The sequence below is a fragment of the Gobius niger genome (genome assembly GCF_951799975.1).
Source record: "Gobius niger genome assembly, chromosome: 1".
Classification (NCBI taxonomy): domain Eukaryota; kingdom Metazoa; phylum Chordata; class Actinopteri; order Gobiiformes; family Gobiidae; genus Gobius; species Gobius niger.
Window position 1 is genome coordinate 63,831,167 of NC_136852.1, and position 20,182 is coordinate 63,851,348.

At 40.5% G+C, this 20,182-nt stretch overlaps 2 protein-coding genes across 2 annotated transcripts; one reads left to right on the plus strand and one right to left on the minus strand.

Annotated features, from left to right (window-relative positions):
* Nucleotides 1-12,736: 12,736 nt before the first annotated feature.
* On the minus strand, nt 12,737-15,711 carry LOC306974653 (transcriptional regulator protein Pur-beta). Its single transcript, XM_079572023.1, has one exon. The coding sequence runs from the start codon at nt 15,666-15,668 to the stop codon at nt 14,748-14,750; it is 921 nt and encodes a 306-aa protein (XP_079428149.1). The 5' UTR covers nt 15,669-15,711; the 3' UTR covers nt 12,737-14,747.
* Nucleotides 15,712-16,201: 490 nt separating this feature from the next.
* On the plus strand, nt 16,202-18,387 carry h2az2a (H2A.Z variant histone 2a). The gene is made up of 5 exons (XM_079572160.1): nt 16,202-16,352; nt 17,269-17,346; nt 17,432-17,545; nt 17,630-17,759; nt 17,890-18,387. Exons 1-5 carry the CDS (start codon nt 16,350-16,352, stop codon nt 17,949-17,951), a joined length of 387 nt encoding a protein of 128 aa, XP_079428286.1. The 5' UTR covers nt 16,202-16,349; the 3' UTR covers nt 17,952-18,387.
* The last annotated feature ends 1,795 nt before the right edge of the window (nt 18,388-20,182 follow it).

Below are 20,182 nucleotides of genomic sequence, written 5' to 3' on the forward strand. Positions count from 1 at the left end.
TGACACAGTTGACACACATGCAACTCTTTTATCTCGTCTAAAAAAAACTGTGTGGGTGTCAGCAGGACTGCCCTCGAGTGTTTTCAGTCTTACCTGAGTGGGAGTTCCTCTTCGGTCAGGGTCAGGGTTCAATCCTTGGGCCAATTTTGCCCTGTACCTCCTCCCACTCAGGGAGATTTTTAATAAACATGGCATGTCCTGTCATTTCTATGCGGACGACTGTCAAATTTATATGCCAATCACCAAAAACAGCCACTGCCCCCTGACACCCCTGCTCGACTGTCTAGGTGACGTCAAGGCTTGGTTATCCCAAAATTTCTTAAAATTAAACGAGGGAGAGACAGAAATTGTTCTGTTTGGAAATGCCCTCACTGATTTGGGACCCCTAGAGCACTATGTGTGCCCCAAAGTCACCAACTTTGGCGTCACCGCAGTGATTTTAACTAGACAAGCAGGTCAATGGCGTTTTAAAATCGAGTTTTTATCTTTTAATTTGCTTGAACAGGTCGTGCATGCTTTTATTTCTTTTCGTCTGGACTATTGCAATGCCCTTTATTCAGGCATTGGCCTCAAAGCATTTTCCCGAAAGCACTTTTTCCTAACAGGGGCCAGAAAAAGGGTTAGTATGACTTGAAATGAACTTGAGTTGCTTCCCCTTTATGCAACATGTCTGGTAAGATGTCTATAAAAAGACTAATTTGAAAAAAAAAAAAGAAGTATTGTTCATCTGTTGTAATTGAACCAAGTTTTGAAATGTTGAGGAAGAATGTTCATATAATTTACTATTTCGGGGTAAATATTAACACATTACTTTTACACTTTTACACTTTTACACTTATATTCTATGATTGTCCAGATATCTATTCTGCTCGACATCCGACACAAACTTGTTTAAGGGCTCATTTTTTGGGACCCGCGACAAGACCCAGAACATACTGTATATACTGTACATGAGTTGAGGCTTAACTTGGAGGAGCAGTGACTCTGAATAGACTTGATTTGCAGTTTAAACAAGAGCTAAGGAACTTGAACAAGTCCTATGTCAGATTTGTGACGCTAAGAGCCTGCAGCTGTAGAGCTTCCACATTGAAGCATGTTTAATCTTCCAAATAAGACGGATATTAGTGAGATTTACACCATGGAGACTTTAAAGGAACAGGCCACCGTTTTTTCCATACTGAGATATGTTCTTCCCTGAGCATAGATGAGTTGTGTACCTGTCTGGTCTTTGTGCCCGTGGAAGAGCTTGGTCTCTTCTAACTTCAACCTGATTGGAGCTATAGGAATACATTGGGAGAGGCCAAATGACTGAGGGCACGCACAAAGACCAGACAGGTACGCATCAACTCGTCTAAGCTCATGTAAGAACATATCTCAGTATGGGGCGACAGAGCACAGATGGTAGAGAGGGTCGTCTCATGATCGGAAGGTCGGGGGTTCGAATCCCACCTCCTGAAAGTGCACATTGTCGTTGTGTCCTTGGGCAAGACACTTCACCCACATTGCCCCCAGTGTCTGCGTACATTGGTGTATGAATGAAAGTATGAATGGGTGAGTGGATCCTTGCAGTAAAGCGCTTTGAGTGCCTAATGTAGGTGGAAAAGCGCTATATAAGTTGAGACCGTTTACCATTTACAAAGCAGAAACTGAAGGACTAATTATAGAAGATCAAAGTCTAGCTACTAGAGCACACCACCATCATATCATGAAGGATGGAACACAACCTGAATGTCGGGCATGTGGGAAATAGTGGCAGGCTGCCCAGAGTTGGCGAAGACGGAATATATTCAGCGACATAATAAAGTAGCTGCTTATGTTACATGGAATAGTAACATCTGAAAAATGGCATGAATCCCAGCCAGCCACTGTTCAAGAGTATCTTATGGGATATGCCAGTTCAAGTTGACAAAGAAGTTAAAGCCAATAAACCAGACATTGTAATCTTGTACTTTCTGAAAGTAACACTTCCGTGCAATCAGCAAAATGTGGGGAATGAAGACACGCACTATCCCAGTTGTCATTGGAGGACTCTGACTTAAAAAAAAAAAAAAGATCTCAACAAAGTTCACAGACTAAATCCCTGGAAACATACACCTAAAACATAGAACGACCGGCACAGCAAATGGAAAACACAAGCATTTTAAATAACAATAATAATGCAATGGGACACAATCCAGCATTACAAAAAAACATGAATTATGATGCAAAATGTTAAGAGCCGTCATAATATACCTGACTTAATTGCAATGGACATGCCCATGGACAATGTAAAATCTGCCTTTTTTTTTAAGTGATGAAAAATACATTAACAATAAAAATAAACAGTAGATAAAAGCATATAATATAAACATCCCATAGCCATCAACAAATCAAAGAGTAAACTATACAGCAGGGTAGGCAACGTCAGGCCCAAATCCGGCCCTCAAGCACAGAACCTCTGGCTCCCAAGATGATTTTGAGAAATATTATTGTGCAAATAAGATATCAAATACCTGTTAAAGTAGTCTAAAAATGCTTGAAATAGTGTCAGTATTTTAAAAATTTCCTGTCAGAACATCCCGCTTGGTCATACTGTATGTTAAACAGCGATTTGTCGGGACCCAAAAGTGGGTCACGGAACCATTTCCAGTCAGTCTATACAGGGACCTTATATCCAATATTTTCCATCTGAAAATGCATGGAAACACTAACTGTGTCTGTTAAAATGAATGTTATTGGGTTGTTTTGATCATAATTTCAGTCCAAATAGGATGTCTACTGCTTGTTCAACAAAAACCTGGAAAATACAATATTTTATACGATATATGACAAATTACAGTTTTATTTGGGTCCTCGGCTTGTCATCCGAGGGTAATGGTGGGTCTCAAAGCCCTGACACTTGGGAACCACTGATGTAAAACATTGGCATTTGCAGAAAACATGCATTTCTTAACTTCTTAACCCCCACCTGAAAAGAGCACACTTTCTCTGGTTTGGCTTTACCCAAATCTTAAAGCTTCTTGACAGGAGCTCACAGGCCAAGGTAACACCTCATTTGAAAGCTAAGACCTTTGTTGTTCTTTTGAGTGTTTTTGCCGCTTTTTAAATTGGGTTATTACTGCTTTCCCGTCATGTTTTTGACGCTCTCTTGTTGGGTTTTCATCCTTGTTTTTGTCACCATTTTAACGTATTTTTCAAGAAGCTTTAAGATTTGGGTAATACCAAACTCGGTTCAGGTGGGGATTAAGAGGTCCTTGCTGAGCTTGAAACCACAAATTACCCAACAGTCACCACACTCTAGTCTGTGTGGCCTTTTCTGTTAGTTCCTGTTTGTGGTCACTTTTTTTGTGTGTAAAACTACAGACTCATCTATGTATGCCATGAGAAGAAGCCACAGCACAGGTTTCTTCAGTGAGACCTATTATGAAGTCTTGCTACTTTGTGAAACATATTTATTATTATTTTATGTATTAATTTGAGCAGTATTGTTTATTGTTTATTAATGGATCCCCATTAGTCTTTACCATATAATAGTAAAGACTACTCTTCCTGGGGTCCAGTACAGCAGTGCAAAACCTTAAAGGCACTATACGGAGTTTAAAAACGTTAAAATCATTTGTTTTCCTCCCCCTACATGTTCCAGCCATGTCCTAATGTGTAGAATGAGCCCAGACCTGTTCACCACAACTGCCTCTAAAATCCTGCACTGTCACTCAAAAAGGTGTTAATACGGGTCTGATGTGCCGTCGTGCAGTTACGCATAAGGCCTGAGATGGCAGTAGTGAGTATAAAATCACAAACTTGGTCTAGCCCCTTTAAGGACAGAAGTAGGGCGAAGTTCAGATAATTTCTATAAACGTACCCCATCTCTCATACCTTAAACATGTTTCAACTTTCAGCATACACTTATGCAAACAACACATGCATGAGTATGTGCGTTTTATTATCAATTATAATAACAAGCACATCAAAAGGGAAATAAAGCACATTTCAAAGTCATACAAATAGCAAAGCACATATCTTACGTTCCATTTAGGATTGTACAAAATGTCCTAAGGATTTTTATAGTCGTACAAAATAAAATACACCGTACAATAATGAAAATCTACACCCATGTAAATATACGGTACATATGCTTCATTTATGAGCAGATAACAGATAATACAAAATGCGGCCTGGAGACCAATTTTTGGTGGCCCTCAGGCTTCTTGATGAATTGGCATACATTGCCAGATATGGCACTGTTTACTACAAGTTCAATATTTCCACATAATTAAATATCAGGGTCTTTTTTTGTAATATAGAACTGCATAGTTTCAAAATAAATAAATAAAGGTGCAGGGGATGGTTTAAACCTCTGCTAAATACACCCAGTTGAAGGTTTCACTGCAATGACCACTGATCTGTGGCCAGTGTCTTTAGAAATATCCTAGTGTATTCATTTTAGACTCTTTAACTCATTCCACAGATGTTATTCATGCTTGAGAGATGCACATAGCAACTTTTAGGTTTGGTGTGAACACCCTATTGCGTGTTTCAGTGCTGTTGTGATTCACCACTTCCGATGCTCCAGCAGATTTGTAGGGAGGAGAAATTACAAAAATAGAATCTTAAAAAGGAACTAACATCTAACATTTTATTTTGTCTTACTCCCAACTACTAGGTGTGGCAGCGGCTATAATTATTTCTATAAAACTGTATACCTCAGAACCTCCTGAATTCAGTTAACTAATGGAGGCAACAATGGTTATCTGCAAATTCAATATGCCTTTGTCTTTAGAATAATGTTTTAAGCTTTTAACTTAAGACTATTTTCAACATAGAAGAAACGTATGCCTTTGGGCAAATCTGGACTTAAAGGCATTCAAGACATTTCACCCAATAAATAGAATAAAATACAAGCATAGTGCATTTCAGATATTTCGCCCCAAAAATACAAACAAATAAAAAGCTGTAACTTTATTATGACCCCGCTCCTAGTAAAGTTTACAGCCAGGCCTCCAGCTTGTCTCCATGGAGATGTTGACTAAAGCTAAATAAAAGATTTAATGGGTTTTGTCCTCATCTGAATCCATTATCCACTGCAAAATGAGCATTTTCTGTGTCGAGTTGGTCATTAAGTCCATATTTTGTATTGCTGGCAACAATAGAATTCAAAATGTTATGCAGTGTGCCTTAAAAACGACAAAAGCAAAGTGCTGTATTTGCTTTGGCTTTGATCACATCTTCACACGTAAAGATCATATTCACAGTAAGATGCTTCGTAACTATTTCGGTATTTGGATGATGCTGAAGGGCCACATTTCACTTCACTGGTAGCCTTGATAGGGCCTCGCTATGCCTGTATTTCTTGTTATCTGTAATTGTGAGTCACAAGTTCAGGAAACTTCGGGTGATTGTCATGCACAAAACATCCGCCCTTTTTTAATTTGCAGATTCCTTTATTCAAAGGAGCGGGCTGCTGTTTTCACATGGTCAATGGTCAATGGTCTCAACTTATATAGCGCTTTTCCACCTACATTAGGCACTCAAAGCGCTTTACAGCAAGGATCCACTCACCCATTCATACACCAATGTACGCAGACACTGGGGGCAATGTGGGTGAAGTGTCTTGCCCAAGGACACAACGACAATGTGCACTTTCAGGAGGTGGGAATCGAACCCCTGACCTTCCGATCATGAGACGACCCGCTCTACCATCTGTGCCACCGTCGGCCCGACGACAGCTTTCAATCCACTACTTCTAAACCACTGGTTTGTCTTCACTCTGTCCACATCTACTTCAGTCAATCTTTTAGGGTATACCCATGTATATTATTCTTTGGCGCATGCAGTTATGGTCTCTTTGTCCTTTGGAGTTAAATCTGGGACTTCAATCTCTCACTCCGTACTTGGAGACATCCCTTGTGATGGTTATACATTCTTTTGCTGGCATCATGTTGTTTCACTAATTGGAGAAGTGAGTCACTTACTTGACTCAGGTATGTGACCAGGTATTGTGGTTTTCAATGTTGCTTCCATATCATTTATGTCACCATCATTTAATTTGGTAAATCTGTGCCCAGATAATCTTTTTGACAGGTCTTTGTTAATGGTCATCTTCTCATTTATCTACAATAGACAGGTGGTTAGCTCAGATATCTTCAATTATCCCTTGAAAAATTAACTTTCAAAATTAATGAGAAACAATATACAGTATGTTCTGGCAAATATGGACACTGATACAATCCTATTAACAAATGTGATGTAATTGTGTGCGTGTTCCAGCCATGTCCCAATGTGTAGAATGAGCCCAGACCTGTTCACCACAACTGCCTCTAAAATCCTGCACTGTCACTCAAAAAAGTGTTAATTCGGGTCTGAAGTACCGTCATGCACGTGCTTAATATAGAAGCTGCAGTTACGCATAAGGCCTGAGATGGCAGTAGGCAGTAGTGAGTATAAAATCACAAACTTGCGTCTAGCCCCTTTAAACTATGAAAGTAATATATGATACGAATACAAATACAGAAAGTATATTGTCCGCCAAGGTGGACATTTGTCTTTGGTTTCACCTTTAAGACACATAAAAACACATCAACATCCAGAACATCATCATGTGGCAACACATTTCTTGCACAACATGCAGCAACGTCTAAAAAAAAACGTGGCAAAAGGCAAAGGAATGTAGGCTAATGCGTTATCAGGCAGGAACAGCTTTTACTGCTCGCGGCACAAAGGAGTTCATTTAAATGTTTTTCTCTGTGGTTATGACTCTGTATCTCCATCTGAAGGTTTGTGTTCTGCATTTTATTGTGTAAGTGTGGGACTTTTGTGACGCCTTGATTGTTTTTGACTTAACGATCACATAAATATAAAAGATAATCTCAATGAAATATAAATTATTGGTTGAAACGCTATCACATGACACATTGTATAAAGATTACATTAACCCGGAGATGAATGTCACTTCTGCACCACTGGAAGTGCATATTGATCAGGCTTTCATGCACTTCCACAAAAATATTTCAATATTTTAGTGTCTGAATACGAGAAACTCCAGAATCTGGTCAAAACCTCAACTTGTGGACAAGTTAATGCAAACATGTTTCCTGTGTCCGACTTTTGGACTGTTTTTGGTACTTTTTGCCACAGCATGAACTCCAATACCACAATGTGATTTAAAAAAAACCTCAACAGCAAAATTGTTTTGGTACGTCCCAGGAGTTCTTTCACCCTTCCAGTCAACACATCACATGGTGTGGTGATGCCACACGGAGCCATTAGTCCTTGGCTGCCATCACTGTCTCCGTCTCCCCCCCTTTCCTTTGATTGGCAATGAGGCTTGTCCCATGCTCAGTGCTTAATTTGATCCCCCGAATTTTCTGTTTTTCAGGGTAAAGGATCCGGGAAATATTTAGGAGGAACCGGCAAAGATTTGATCTGATATAATGGTGTTTAATGATTGTGTTCCGGCAAATTTGGCCTGTTCCCCGAATCCATCACATCAGACCAAATGTGTTCCTGAAACTACTAATTTACAAATTTAGCACTGCCCATGCTGGAATGAGAATAGAAGCATGGGCAGAATTTCTAGGGAACAAACAATTAGGACTTTCAGGAAGGACACTAATGGTGCGTTTCTATCTGACCCAGTGCCAGGTCAACCCTGATACAGACATGCCGACACGTGGTGACAAAGGTTCCAGCAGAAAATATACTGTCTTCTATGATAATAGAATTCAATGAAAAAAGGGTGGTTAAACTACTGTTATACTTTTGATTTTTTAATATAAACTTTCATTCCACAAGCTTGCTACAATAGTTGGCAGGAGTTTTAGTCCATTCGTCCAAACAGAACTGGTGTAACTGAGCCACATTTGCAGGACACCTTGCACAAGCCTTTACAGATCTGCCCATACATTTTCAACTGGATTGAGATCAGGACTTTGTAATGGCCACTTCAAAACACTGACTTTGTTATCCTTAAGCCACTTTGTAACCAGTATTGACCATATGCTTTGGCCCAAACTTTAACTTTCTTGCTGATGTCTTGAGATGTTGCCCCCCACAGTTGGGATGGTTTTCTCAAGCAAGATTCTCCCCTTTTCCTCCAAACGTGACAATGGTCATAATGGCCCCAATTTTTATATATATTTCTCCAAAAAGTAAAGTCTTTAACCTTTGTTTATTTATTTGCAAACCCAAACTTGCCTTTTCATGTTTCTTTTGGAGTCAGGGCCTCTTCCTGGCAGAGGACCCTCTTAGCTCATGTCAGTACAGGACTTGTTTCACTCTGGATAATGACAAACTCTTAGGCTCTTCTTAGGTTCAGCATCTTCACCAGGTCTTCTGCATTTGTTCTTGGGTTGATATTCACACTTCGACCACAGCGCCTTCATCTCTGGGAAACAGAACCCGCCTTCTTTCTGATCTGTGTGATGCTGGACATTTCCATCATTGTTTTAACCAATGAACCTGAACCTTCAAGTGTCTTAAAATTGCACCCAAGGATGAACCAGACCTGTGCGTCCAAGGCCATGACATCATCATTTGGGCTTTCCCAACTTGTTAGTAATCTTAGTGTATGTACTGACTTTGTAAAAACTAATTTAAAAAAAATGGGTAGAAAATTCTATCTCTCATTCTTCTGGAATGTGACAAATAGAAATATTTTTTTTAAATTCTACTTGACCAAAGAAAAATAAAAGTTACTTCTGGTTTCATGTCAGACAGTGAGAAAAAAAATGCAAATGTGTCTTTTTAAGAAGTGTATGTAAACATATGGTTCTCACTGTAGGGGTGTTGGATTCCATCTCCTTCACATATTCCAAGCTTTTATCGTGGTTGCTTGAGAAAGTTCAATACCATTAGACTTGATAACTTTCCCCGTGTTTGAAAGTAGCCTTTGCACATTTGTCAAGGCCAAACTCCATCTGGATGTCCTCCAACGTTTTAAGATCGTCCATATAAAAAATATGGTTTATTTTTATCTTATTTACTTCAAATCCATAAAGGGATCATTTTGCATTTGCAGGAAGAATGACTTTTGCCATGGATAGAATTAGATCTCTGCTGCTTTCAAGTGGAGAGGAAGTGGTACTGCAAGAGCTAGTCTTTTGCAACAAAAAGACAAAAAAGAAAATACTGTTCTTCATCCTTGTAAGACTCAGCAGACATGAATCAGATGTCTGCTGAGTCTTACTCAGCAGAGTAAGACTCAGCAGACATCTGCTGAGTCTTTCAGGTTTTATTTGTCTTCATTTTAGGCTTTTTTTTTTTTTTACTACTGTAACCTCGGGACTGTGATTGCAAGTAGGAAGATAGCCTAAAGGCCTTTCATAGATCTTGGTGTAACAACTAAATCCCAATCAATGAAAGGTGATTTACTTCATTATTTTGTTTTATTACTTTTAATCACAATATATGGGTTATCAGATTGATGGCAAACTTAACTGTCTTTTTTTGGAGTTGTATACAAATTGAATTAAAACAGCCCAGACAGATTCCCCATTTGATCCGTGCCAAATGCATCTGTGGTGCTGTGTCCTTGGGAAAATGCTTTGATTGTATGCATCGTTCCTAAAGTGGCTCCTGACAGATAAAGTATAAAGCATTCATATCGGTGTCAGGCCTGTATCTCTGAGCTGTCCCTCTGAGTAAAGGAAGAGCTGATTATTTTCTCCATTCATGCATAGGATTAGGATGGCGCTGCATGTTGGAGTATTGTACAGTTTGCCAGTCGTCGTGCAAGTAGAGAAGGTTCCCCCACATGGTAACACGGGCTAAAAATAGCACCCGTGCAGCCACTCATTCATCATCGCTACAGGATTTTTGCTCAGCAGCAGAGGGATCCCCAATCTGCTTTGGTGTAAGATCAGGAGCCTCTGCTCAGGCTACCTTGTATGACCTAGTGATCACAGTCTTTGGCTGCACACCTCCACAGTGCCATGTCCATTCTTGTACATATTTGTTCTGTGACTCCTTTGGAGGATTTTACAAAGTGGAAGGATTTAAGAAAGCATAGCAGGAGTGCTTTTACTGACCAATATCCTCTTTGGGTTAATACCAAGCTTAAAAGAGCACAGATTCCAGCAAAAATGATTTGGTAAATTTGTTTCTTGGAGCCATTCTGTATATGATGAGACTTTGTACAGTGTAAATGTCCAGAAGAATAGCCTGTAAAAAAAAAGGGGGAAAAAAAGACCACACTAAATAAATTAGGCCTGTATACTTACCTAAATGTTTTCAATTTTTTTTTCCAGATATAGTTTGAAGCAAAAGGTAAGCTTATGCAGTATATAAATCCTTATTTTGCAAGTGTACTATTTATTTTGTTTGCTACGGAAGGTTTGCCTCTTTGTCAACCCAAGGAACATCTAGCATGAATTAATATATGGCACAAACTCTTGCCAACAGAGATAGGCTGTAATTATCTTTGATTATTTTTGTACAAATCTAACCTGTGTGTGAAGCTGTTTTCCTGAAACTTGTCCAGGGCTCTCTTGAAAAAGAGATTTTAAATCTCAATGAGTTTTATCCTCCTATCCCCTGCTTTAACCGAATTTCTCCAGTTCAGCATAACCTAAATCGCTTCCATACTGGAGCCTATAGGCCAGTGTAATGCCTCATTTGAAAGCTAAGACCTACAAAACAGATCTAACCGGGTCTTTGTCCTCACGTAGTTGCCGTGATGTCTACACTTTTTTCCCCTTGCTTTTTTATTGCTCTTTAGTCACTCTTTTATTGTTTTTTTTTTGTTCTTTTGTGGCTGTTTGTAGCGTTTGCATCTCGTTTTCATCACTATTTAGACGCTTTTTTCAAGAAGCTTTAAAATGATGGGTAATATCAAACAGGAGAAAATGTGCTCGGAAGTTAAAAAAAAAAAAAAAAAAGAACTAAATGAAGCCAGGTATAATATCACTTTTGACTAACATTATTCATAAAAGTATTGACTATGTTACTGTGGAGTCATGCTTCAAGTTCCTCAGTGTTGGGTCGTGTGCCTTTAAACACCTTACATCATCAAGCAGAGACAGGTGATTGCATGGCAGTGTTGCATGATGGGAAGCGGGGCATCTTCCTGTATCCCAGCTGCTGTGGCTGATGGTGGAGTGGCAGATTGGTGTATGATGGGGATGGGGGACATGTGAACTAATCCGCTCTCTCTCTCTCTTTCCTCCCTCTATCTCTGGCAGCTCGCCCATGCTGGTATTACTACGTGCCCTTGAGCTGTCCTCCCGCTCTCTCTCTCTCTCATCACAGCTCTGCACTCACTCACCATGACAGTACAGGGAGGTCAATGAGGTTGCTCATAGAGAAGAGAAGTAGGGAATAAACAGATGAATTTCTGCAAATTGCCCTGGCTTAGGAGGTTGTTGGTGATGACGACGTTAAACTGAACAACATTGTGAAAAGGGAGAGTACAAAAGCATGGATATATGTTTAGTTATGAGTTTTATTATTACCCTGGATAATTTATTTGAATTGTTATGGGGATACGAATAATATAAAGTAGCCTATGCCATTTTGTGATATCTCTAACCAAACTGTTAATCATCAGCTTGGCCATTGTCATTTTTTACCAATAAACTTTACCAGTAGTACGTCTGAACACCAGACTTTGAGCCAACATGTTTAATAAATACCTTCTGTGGATTTGCATGTTTATTCCTTCTCTGGGGAAAAGTAGATCTTGAGGCTTTTTTTCTCTCCAATGTATTCATTTAAGACTTTGGCATTGGATTAAAACAATATGATTTTTCCACAACACCATTTTTATGTCCCACAAACCCATATATATGTACTACTAATCTACTATAATGTAATCAGCAGCACATTTGACCAGATATGATAGGCTATCACTTCAGCAGGCTACTAGCAGAGCTATCCGCTCATTAATAATTTGCCCTCTCCTATCATATGACCCACTGGTGCATCCGAGGGCCAGTCTCTAAATGTATGCAGAAGTCTTTGCATCTCTGTTTTAAACCAAGCTGATCCTAGTACGCAGGAATAAAGGGGCGTTGTTTGGGTTTCTGTGTGTGAATTGATGCTGTAGTGACTGGACCTATGTTGCTAGAGCCTGTGGCAAAGTGATAAATGTTGTAGGAATTTCCTAGGGTTAAATTTACACTTTAAATTCATTGATCTTGTATCAATGGCACCGATTTAAAAGAATGTGCTTAATTCTGTGACCTCTACAATACACCACAGTTTTCTTGAAAATGATGCATGTTTAGAGCATAGAAGAAGTAAACCACGTGCCCCTAAGTTACATTGGGGAGAGTTAGGCCTGCTTTCAGTATCCTACTACCACGAGGCATTTTTTTAGACTGAATAATACTGAAAATGAGTGTGAGAAAATAAATGGTTCCTGTCATTTTTCTTTATTTCACCCTCCACATTCATATATATTCTGCACGTTTTGAAATCCATTTTGTTTGTGTCATAATGGCTTAAATGTATGCATCATCTAAATTCTAAAAGGAGAATGAACACAATAGAATCCTAGTACAAGGTCACTGCAGTTCTGTAGTGCACCATCTAGTGGTCCAAGAATTGGTGAGGACAATAGCATGTTTAAGAGATGAATGAGGAGGAAAGGATCACTCCTATAGCTTAATAAAACTACAATATGATCTGATGTTTTTTTTTGTCTTCATCAGAATGTGAATGATAAATTTGGCAATATTTTTCTTGTTTTATTCCTTTATTTGAACCAGGAACAGACTACCTCTATAGCACAACTATTTTAAATGCAAAGATCACGCCTCTCCTGAGCAAAAACAAACTTTTATTTCTCGTTGAAAGGAACTTCGTAGAATATTACAGCAGAACACACATGACTGAAACAGCTGCCATTTCACGTAACACAGTACAGGAAGGATGAAGTTTGATTTCATGTGTAATATATATATACTCTATATCAATAGAAAAGAAAAAAGTATTGCTCCCAGGTGTTTCTTTTTAGTATGGCATTTCTCTGCTGTGTCAACGTGGCTAAAGTAAAATTCAACGAGAGGTCAAAGGAAGCGGGACAATGATCGTGACATTCCCCAAAGCGTGGGAACTCTGTGGCTTTTTATTAGGCTGAGAAGTAAACTTTCCATTGCAATACAGAAAGAAATCTTAAAACTGCCCTCAAAATGGATAAATACCATCGTACAGCAATCAGAATATGCAAAAGAAAAGAACACAAGGCAGCTCCGCGCAAGAGCAGGCATGCAAAAATATGATATTGGAAAAGGAACGCTAAAGACTAAATGTTAACGGTTGCAGATGTTTGTGTTTGCGTTGAACGGCAACTGATGTAAAGCCAAATAGTGAGAAAACATGGCAGAATGGTGGACTGAAACAAGGGGACAACTTGATGCTTTGTAAAGTGATCTGGAGTGCTGAAAGTTTGCTGACAAACTACTTCAATGAAGTCGTATTTGTTTTTTGTTTTATTTTTTAATAGAAATTGCAATAACATACTGTTATTAATTTGTGTACTGTTTGTACTTCCTCTAAGGAATAACAGAAATGTTAGGAAAAAAGCAGGTATGAAATATTACCCTGGACTGTTGCATCCAAGCTTAGTGTTTTAAATAAGCCACTTTAGGCAGCGTTATCTAATAAATGTCTCATATCTCTAAGACATATTGCAATATATCTCTTTTGAAAAATAATTCTATCTATAATTGATCATTTTGTAAGTAAATCTCTTCCAGTATATATATATATAATTTTATTTCACTATAGCACCCAAGTTTGGGTTTTTGTTTTCCAAAAGCACCTAAATTCTTACAATCAGACTGAATTTTGCCTCAGTCGTTATTGGTCTGAGTTCAAGGTTAAAGGATCCAAATGGTGCACCCTATGAGTGTCAACCAGGTCAGTTCCCTGGAGACTGTCGCTCAGGCCCAGCAACATTAAGCTTTGTCTCAGGCTTTGAGACCAGTGCTTGAGAGCTCACAGCTGAGACAAAGGTCACGGAGGTCATACAACACATGCACCTGCACAGGTATGCATGCTGATGATATACTCACAAATACAGTTGGGACATGCCAACCCTGAGTATTTTAGCTAATTTCAGCAAGTGGGATTGGACATCAGCACTCAAGGGACGGATGACCAAGGATACGTTTGAGCTCATTTGGATTGTCCTCAAAATCCAAATGACTAGTGTGCTTGTAACAGATCACCTAAATGGTTGTGGGAGTCCTGCCCTGTCCAGGAGGCCCCTTTGAGCTGGCGTTCTTCGAGTTGTGATTGGTCTGGGGTAGCTGGTGTGGGTCACTCAGGTATAAGTTCACAAACAGCCATGGTGACGGTCAGATAGTTGTGCCGGTTGGGCATGGTCATTTTCTTACTTCCTCGGCATCATCATAGACCACAGGCCAGCACCAGGTGAGCTCTTAGCACGGTTTATCGGCCAGGTGATGGGACTGGGTGCATACTGCTGTGTCTCTCGCACTGTCAAACTTAATTTGTTGGGCTACTTGAGGTTACCAAATGGACAATCATGTATATTCATATATATATATATACTTATATATATTATTTGTAATTACGGGAATCTCAAACAGGAGCTGACTACTGCAGTCCGCACTCGTTTATCTATAACATCCACCTACACTTTAAACATCATTCTCTTATATAGACAGTAAAATTCTCTCAGTCAAATATACTTTTAATTAACTCCGTTGTTTTTAAAGTTCATCATGCACATTAGTTGCTCCACTCTCTGTGAATCTCAGGCTTTGCATCATGTTGTCAGCTTCATCACGAGCAGCAGTTCTGCGTCAATCGTCGTCCACGTCGTCTCCCTCGGACTCTTCTCCAGCTCTCCTCTCGTACATCTTATCCCGGTGGCGCTCCTGGATCTCCTTCATCTCCTCTGCGTAGCGGCTGAACGCTCCTCCAAACTTACTCCAAGCTTTAAATGGGATTGTTATAGAGTTTCTGTAACTGGGTTTAACTTCGCTCACTCGCAGGAACACTCCGTACTTGTTGGACCCCACGTCAAAGAAGAAACGCTTGGAGTCTACCATGATAGAGGTGCCCTCCGGGAGCTCGCTGTAGCCCCCTGCCCCTCCGCCACCGGACAGATCTTCCTCGTCTCCCCCGTAGTCGTCTATTAGCTTGGCCAGGGCGTCGCGGAACTCAATTAAGCCTTGAGCCGGGAGTGCGATGGTCTGCCCGGCCTGCATGCCAGCTCCACCAGGCATGCCGCCTACTCCAACGCCGAACCCAGGGCCTCGGTTTACGGTCTGTCGGATCCGGAGGAAGCGGCCCCGCTGGTTCTCTTTAAGGTCGAGGTAGTATTTTCGGTTCTCCCGCACCAGGAACTCGCTCTTCAAGGCCCGTCTAGGCCCGGTGTCATCGCCACCGGATGACTGAGCAATCTGCTCTGGAGTGCTAGGCCCCAGCTGGGCGTAGTGCTCTATGAAATCCCCCAGGTAGTCGCGAAACTCCGCCGCAACTGACATAGAGAGGGTCAGTCGACTTTTAGAGCCCCCGGCACCCACCTCGGCGATTTTGATGAACCGGCCTTTCGCGTTTTGCTTCACGTCCAGGTAGAAGCGCTTGTTCTGAATGTCCAACCGCTTCGAGGCCAGCTCCTGGGTCTCCGACTCCCGCTGGTAGTGCTGGAACCCGCCGCTTCCTCCCCCTCCACCGCCGCTGCTACCACCGCGCTCACTGCCACTGTCCCCATCCGCCATCTTCGCCACCAGCAGCCCGTCTCTCTGCGTATCTCTGACCCCCACCCCCCGATCCTGCTGGAGCGAGCGGAGGAAACCGGACGCGGAATGCTGCAATCCCATTGGTCGAGGGAAATGTCAGTTAGGAGGGCTCGCGCTTTGATTGGTTCCTTCCCCTGCCTGTAAGTAAAGCTACTTTGGGGCGCGTACAACACACAACAAATCTCCGCAACTGCAATGTAGTTGTAACCATAAGCACGCGTGTGATATCTCCATTTGTTTGAGATTGTTATTTTAAAACGTGTTTACAAGCCTCTACGAATGAAGAGTAGGCTACGTGGTATACGACAACAGAATTTGCACCAACATCTCCATTCAAGAGGTTTAAGGCAACGTGACAGAAGAACTATTCCTGTATTTTTCACATTTTTCGGCTGCCCCTGGAACGACACGCTCATCTCCGTCCCGCCTACTTGTTGGTTTCGTGCGCAAAGCAGAGGCTGGGGTGGGGGATGGGCGCGTTCAGCAAAACATCCGCTGATTGGCCAGAGGGAATATTCGAAGCAACAACAGTCATTCTGATTGGACAATACGACTCCCACGAGGGGTTGCATGTAAAAGATTTCCAAAGAGGTTTATTGTTTCTTTGCTTTCGGTAGCCGAGATCGATTTGATTCTACAATCAAATAGCTAAACGTGAAAATGGTATGTATATTTGGGCTACGTGCAAAATGTTCATCTATACTCGCATCGGCTTTAGAGTAATTTCCAGCTCCATCCAAAACTGTTAATTAATTTCAACTGCATATAGACAGAAGGTGCTCAGTTCAACCGTTGCTAAAGCGCTTTATCGTTATGAGGATGGGTCCATATGCAAAAGCGATTGGAGATTAAAGGTGTATTTTGTAAGGTGGTTATGTTGCTTGGCTCTTATATATATCGTTGCAGCCAATGCACCGTGCAGAGTTTGCGTTGTTGACTTGACTTTTGTAGCTTTTCCTTGTTTAGCAGCGTTAGCGCGCTATGCTAAGTTTAGCCGCTCCAGTGTTTGACAGTGGAATCGATAGCTGCTTATTTTGATGCGCGCGGTTTTGCCACCAGTGTAAAATCCTGCCCCACACATGCTGTTTGGTCGCTCATCTTCAGTCATTGATGTCAGACCTGCGTGTAAAGCGTTCAGATTTTGTATAATCATGTGATGATGTAAAGCGGCGCGAGGTGTTTTGTTTTGACGCGAATTGGTTGCAACTCGAGTCCTTTGACAGACGCACGCTTGTCCTTCAGCATCGTTTTGTTGCGGGTTTGGCCTTTTGAGCCATTTTAGTTTAATAATTTAATTCCTTGCCCAGAGCTTCCATTTCAGATGGTAACTGTTGTGTTTGCAAATGCGATTGTTATTATTTTGGATTGGCGGGAAAGTGTGATTCACGGGAGATCAGCGGGTATAAATGTGGCATATGGGTGGTGTTTATATCGCTTGACCTATCACAGAGCGCTGATGTAAAACATGCTTCCACAGAATGAGTAACATCCTGTATGCCATTTTAGTGTTTGTTATTTCTGTCTACTTTACGACTATTTTAAAGTACTCACATGTATGTTTTCCTTGTTTTAAATCCAGGCTGGTGGCAAAGCAGGAAAAGACAGTGGTAAAGCCAAAGCCAAGGCAGTTTCACGCTCACAGAGAGCTGGTCTTCAGGTAAGTTTGTACAAAAATCTTATGCAGGTTTTTCTCATCATGTGGACCATGTTTTCCTGTAGCAAATGTTGCGTTTTCTTTGCAGTTCCCCGTGGGCCGTATCCACAGGCACTTAAAAACCCGTACGACCAGCCATGGCCGAGTTGGAGCCACAGCGGCTGTGTACAGTGCAGCTATCCTTGAGTACCTCACTGCTGAAGTAAGCACTTGCTGTAGCTGCCTGACCACCTGTCTCACTGCTGGATTCCTAACTTGTATTTGGCATGTTTTTTGTTTTTCTTAGGTACTAGAGTTGGCTGGAAATGCCTCCAAAGACTTGAAGGTGAAGCGTATTACACCCCGTCACTTGCAGCTGGCAATCCGTGGTGACGAGGAGTTGGATTCCCTTATCAAAGCAACAATTGCTGGAGGAGGTAACGTTGTCCTGACATGTTTCATTAAAGCTAGTTTAGTATTTAAAATGTGTTTCTAAGAGTAGCTTGCATGAGCAGATTTAATGCTTGCTACTTAAGTATTAATTTGAACCTATTCCTATACTTTCAGGTGTCATTCCCCACATCCACAAATCCCTTATTGGGAAGAAGGGCCAACAGAAGACTGTGTAAATACCACATTGACCAGAAAATTTTGGGCTTGGGGTTTAATTGGACCATGAGTTCACTTTTGTCCTTTTTTTGTTATAGCAAACAAAGAGTGATTGTTAGACTTTGTGTTGTCGTCATTTACTCCCATATTTAGAAAAAGAACAGAAACTTCTTTAATGCATCCTTTTGTATGTAATGGCAGAGTTTGACTGGGAAGTTCATGATCATTTCAGATGATGGCAGTGAATTTGTTTGATTGGCTTTTGATTCTGGAGTGTTTTATACTGAAAGAGAAATTGTTAAACCATTTTTATATAAAGAACTTGTTCTTGTGGTTATTTTTGTGTTACAAAATTTACTATAATACAATTAAAAAAATCTTTTGGAAAGACAAAAAAGCATATGAAATGGTGCTCTGTTTTATTGACCTACTGTAATATTTTGAACTGCACAAAATAGTGTATTAAACCATGACTTTTTTTTAAAAACTGTGTTTGCTGTAAAGTTATTACTTGTCACTGTCATAAACTGTAGACCTAAAGAGATGTAACTAAAATTACACCCTTGAAAACAGCTAAATATAACCTGGATCTGTTTATCTTACTGGCCCTTAGTCCCAGTTATTCTCCATGAAGTAGTTCTGCCTTTGGTAAGTAATGATTGGCCTACTGAAGCTCATGGTTGAGTAGAAATTAGATTTACAAAATGATATACTAATGTAGTATAACAAATACTGTCCCTCATGTCATTAGAGAAACATTTTGGCCTCAGGCAATAGTAAATCGTGACTAGTGAGTTAAGCAAGTTGTACAGCTGTGTAAACCAGGGGTGTCCAAGGGCCACATGTAATGCACAAAACAGAGGGCTGCAGGCTCGTGCTCAGTGCTGGAAAGCATTTAAATGGGTGGAGGTTTTACCCACACACCACCATTTATTTAGTCATAGACCCTTTATGCCACCTCTGCTTGCACCAAACATTTGATCAATTCGGAAGGATGACATTGATTCTACTATCTTTGTCCACCAGAGGGGGCCCCCTCCTTTTAATGTTGCTTTTAGAAAGGGATCGCCGTGATACGACGTGTGCTATGCGGACACTCAGGCAAGTTGTTTTCCAATGAGAAAGTTTGAGCATCGTTTTGAGGTTTGAAAATATTGCCATGCTTAAACCTGGACCAGACAAATCGAGATAGCCTGTAGGCCCTCTCTTTTTGCTTCTACGAGCCTAAATGTAGGCCTATTAGACTAAGTATTTAGACACTTTGTATGGATTTGTGTTGTGTTTTCATGTTTTATTGCTGGGCATCAACACGTCACGTGGTTGTTGTAAAACGCTATTTAAAACAAAAATAATAGAGTGATTGGATATTCTATGTATTTTAGATAGCCTAGGCCTAGGCTTTTTTTTTTTTTTTACATATCTGAAACCCTTCTTCTGTTAAACACCTCAGAGGCATCTTATTATTGCCTTTGGAGTTCAAAATGTCAGTCTCATCTTTTTATGAGCTGCAAATGATATGGAGATGAGTGATGAGATCTCAAGAATACATCACCCAGGCTCAAAGGAACAAATGACAGGAACAAAAAGCTGTGTGTGCGAAACAATATAACACGTTAGTTTGGTCGCTGACGCAGAGGCGAGATGAATGCATAACTTTGAGTTTTTAGTTGTTGAACTCTTGAAAGCCTCACACGCCTGCATCTTCAAAGATCCAAGACCATGTTTCATCTTATGTCTTTCTATCTCTGTCTTACAGGTTCTCTCTGAAGAACACGCTCAGCATCAGACAGAGGTCAGCTGCTTCCACTAGGGCCTATTTTTGTCATTTGACTGACAGATAATGTCATGGTTCTCAACTTATTAGTAAGTTTTGAACTTCTCTGTTATACAGCCAGCTATTCCCCCTGCAGGCCTCAAAAGGTTGTACACAACATTTACAAAAAATGAATACCTATGAAAGGTGTTTTTGTTTAGTTGTAGTAACTTATAGTTACTATTAGTCCAGTTAAGTTCATCAGGTCCTCTAAGAATGATGCTATTTTTTGTTCTTATAGCCAGACCTTCGTGTTGGTTTTCGTACAGAGGTTGTCACCTCCGAAGAAGGCCACAGTTCTAGCAGAAACCGTCAGGTACAAAAAACAACACTAAGGTCTGGCTATAAGAACAAAAAATAGTATAGTTACTTAGTTGCTATAGTTAATTATGAAAACATTTCCTACTTCTTGAAAATATAGTGAATCCATATTGTTGG

Coding starts and splice junctions, on each gene's coding strand:
- LOC306974653 (XM_079572023.1), bottom strand. CDS start 15,668: ATGGCGGATGGGGACAGTGGCAGTGAGCGCGGTGGTAGCAGCGGCGGT.
- h2az2a (XM_079572160.1), top strand. Junction 17,347..17,431: donor CACAGAGAGCTGGTCTTCAG/GTAAGTTTGTAC, acceptor TTTTCTTTGCAG/TTCCCCGTGGGCCGTATCCA. Junction 17,760..17,889: donor AGCAACAATTGCTGGAGGAG/GTAACGTTGTCC, acceptor CTATACTTTCAG/GTGTCATTCCCCACATCCAC.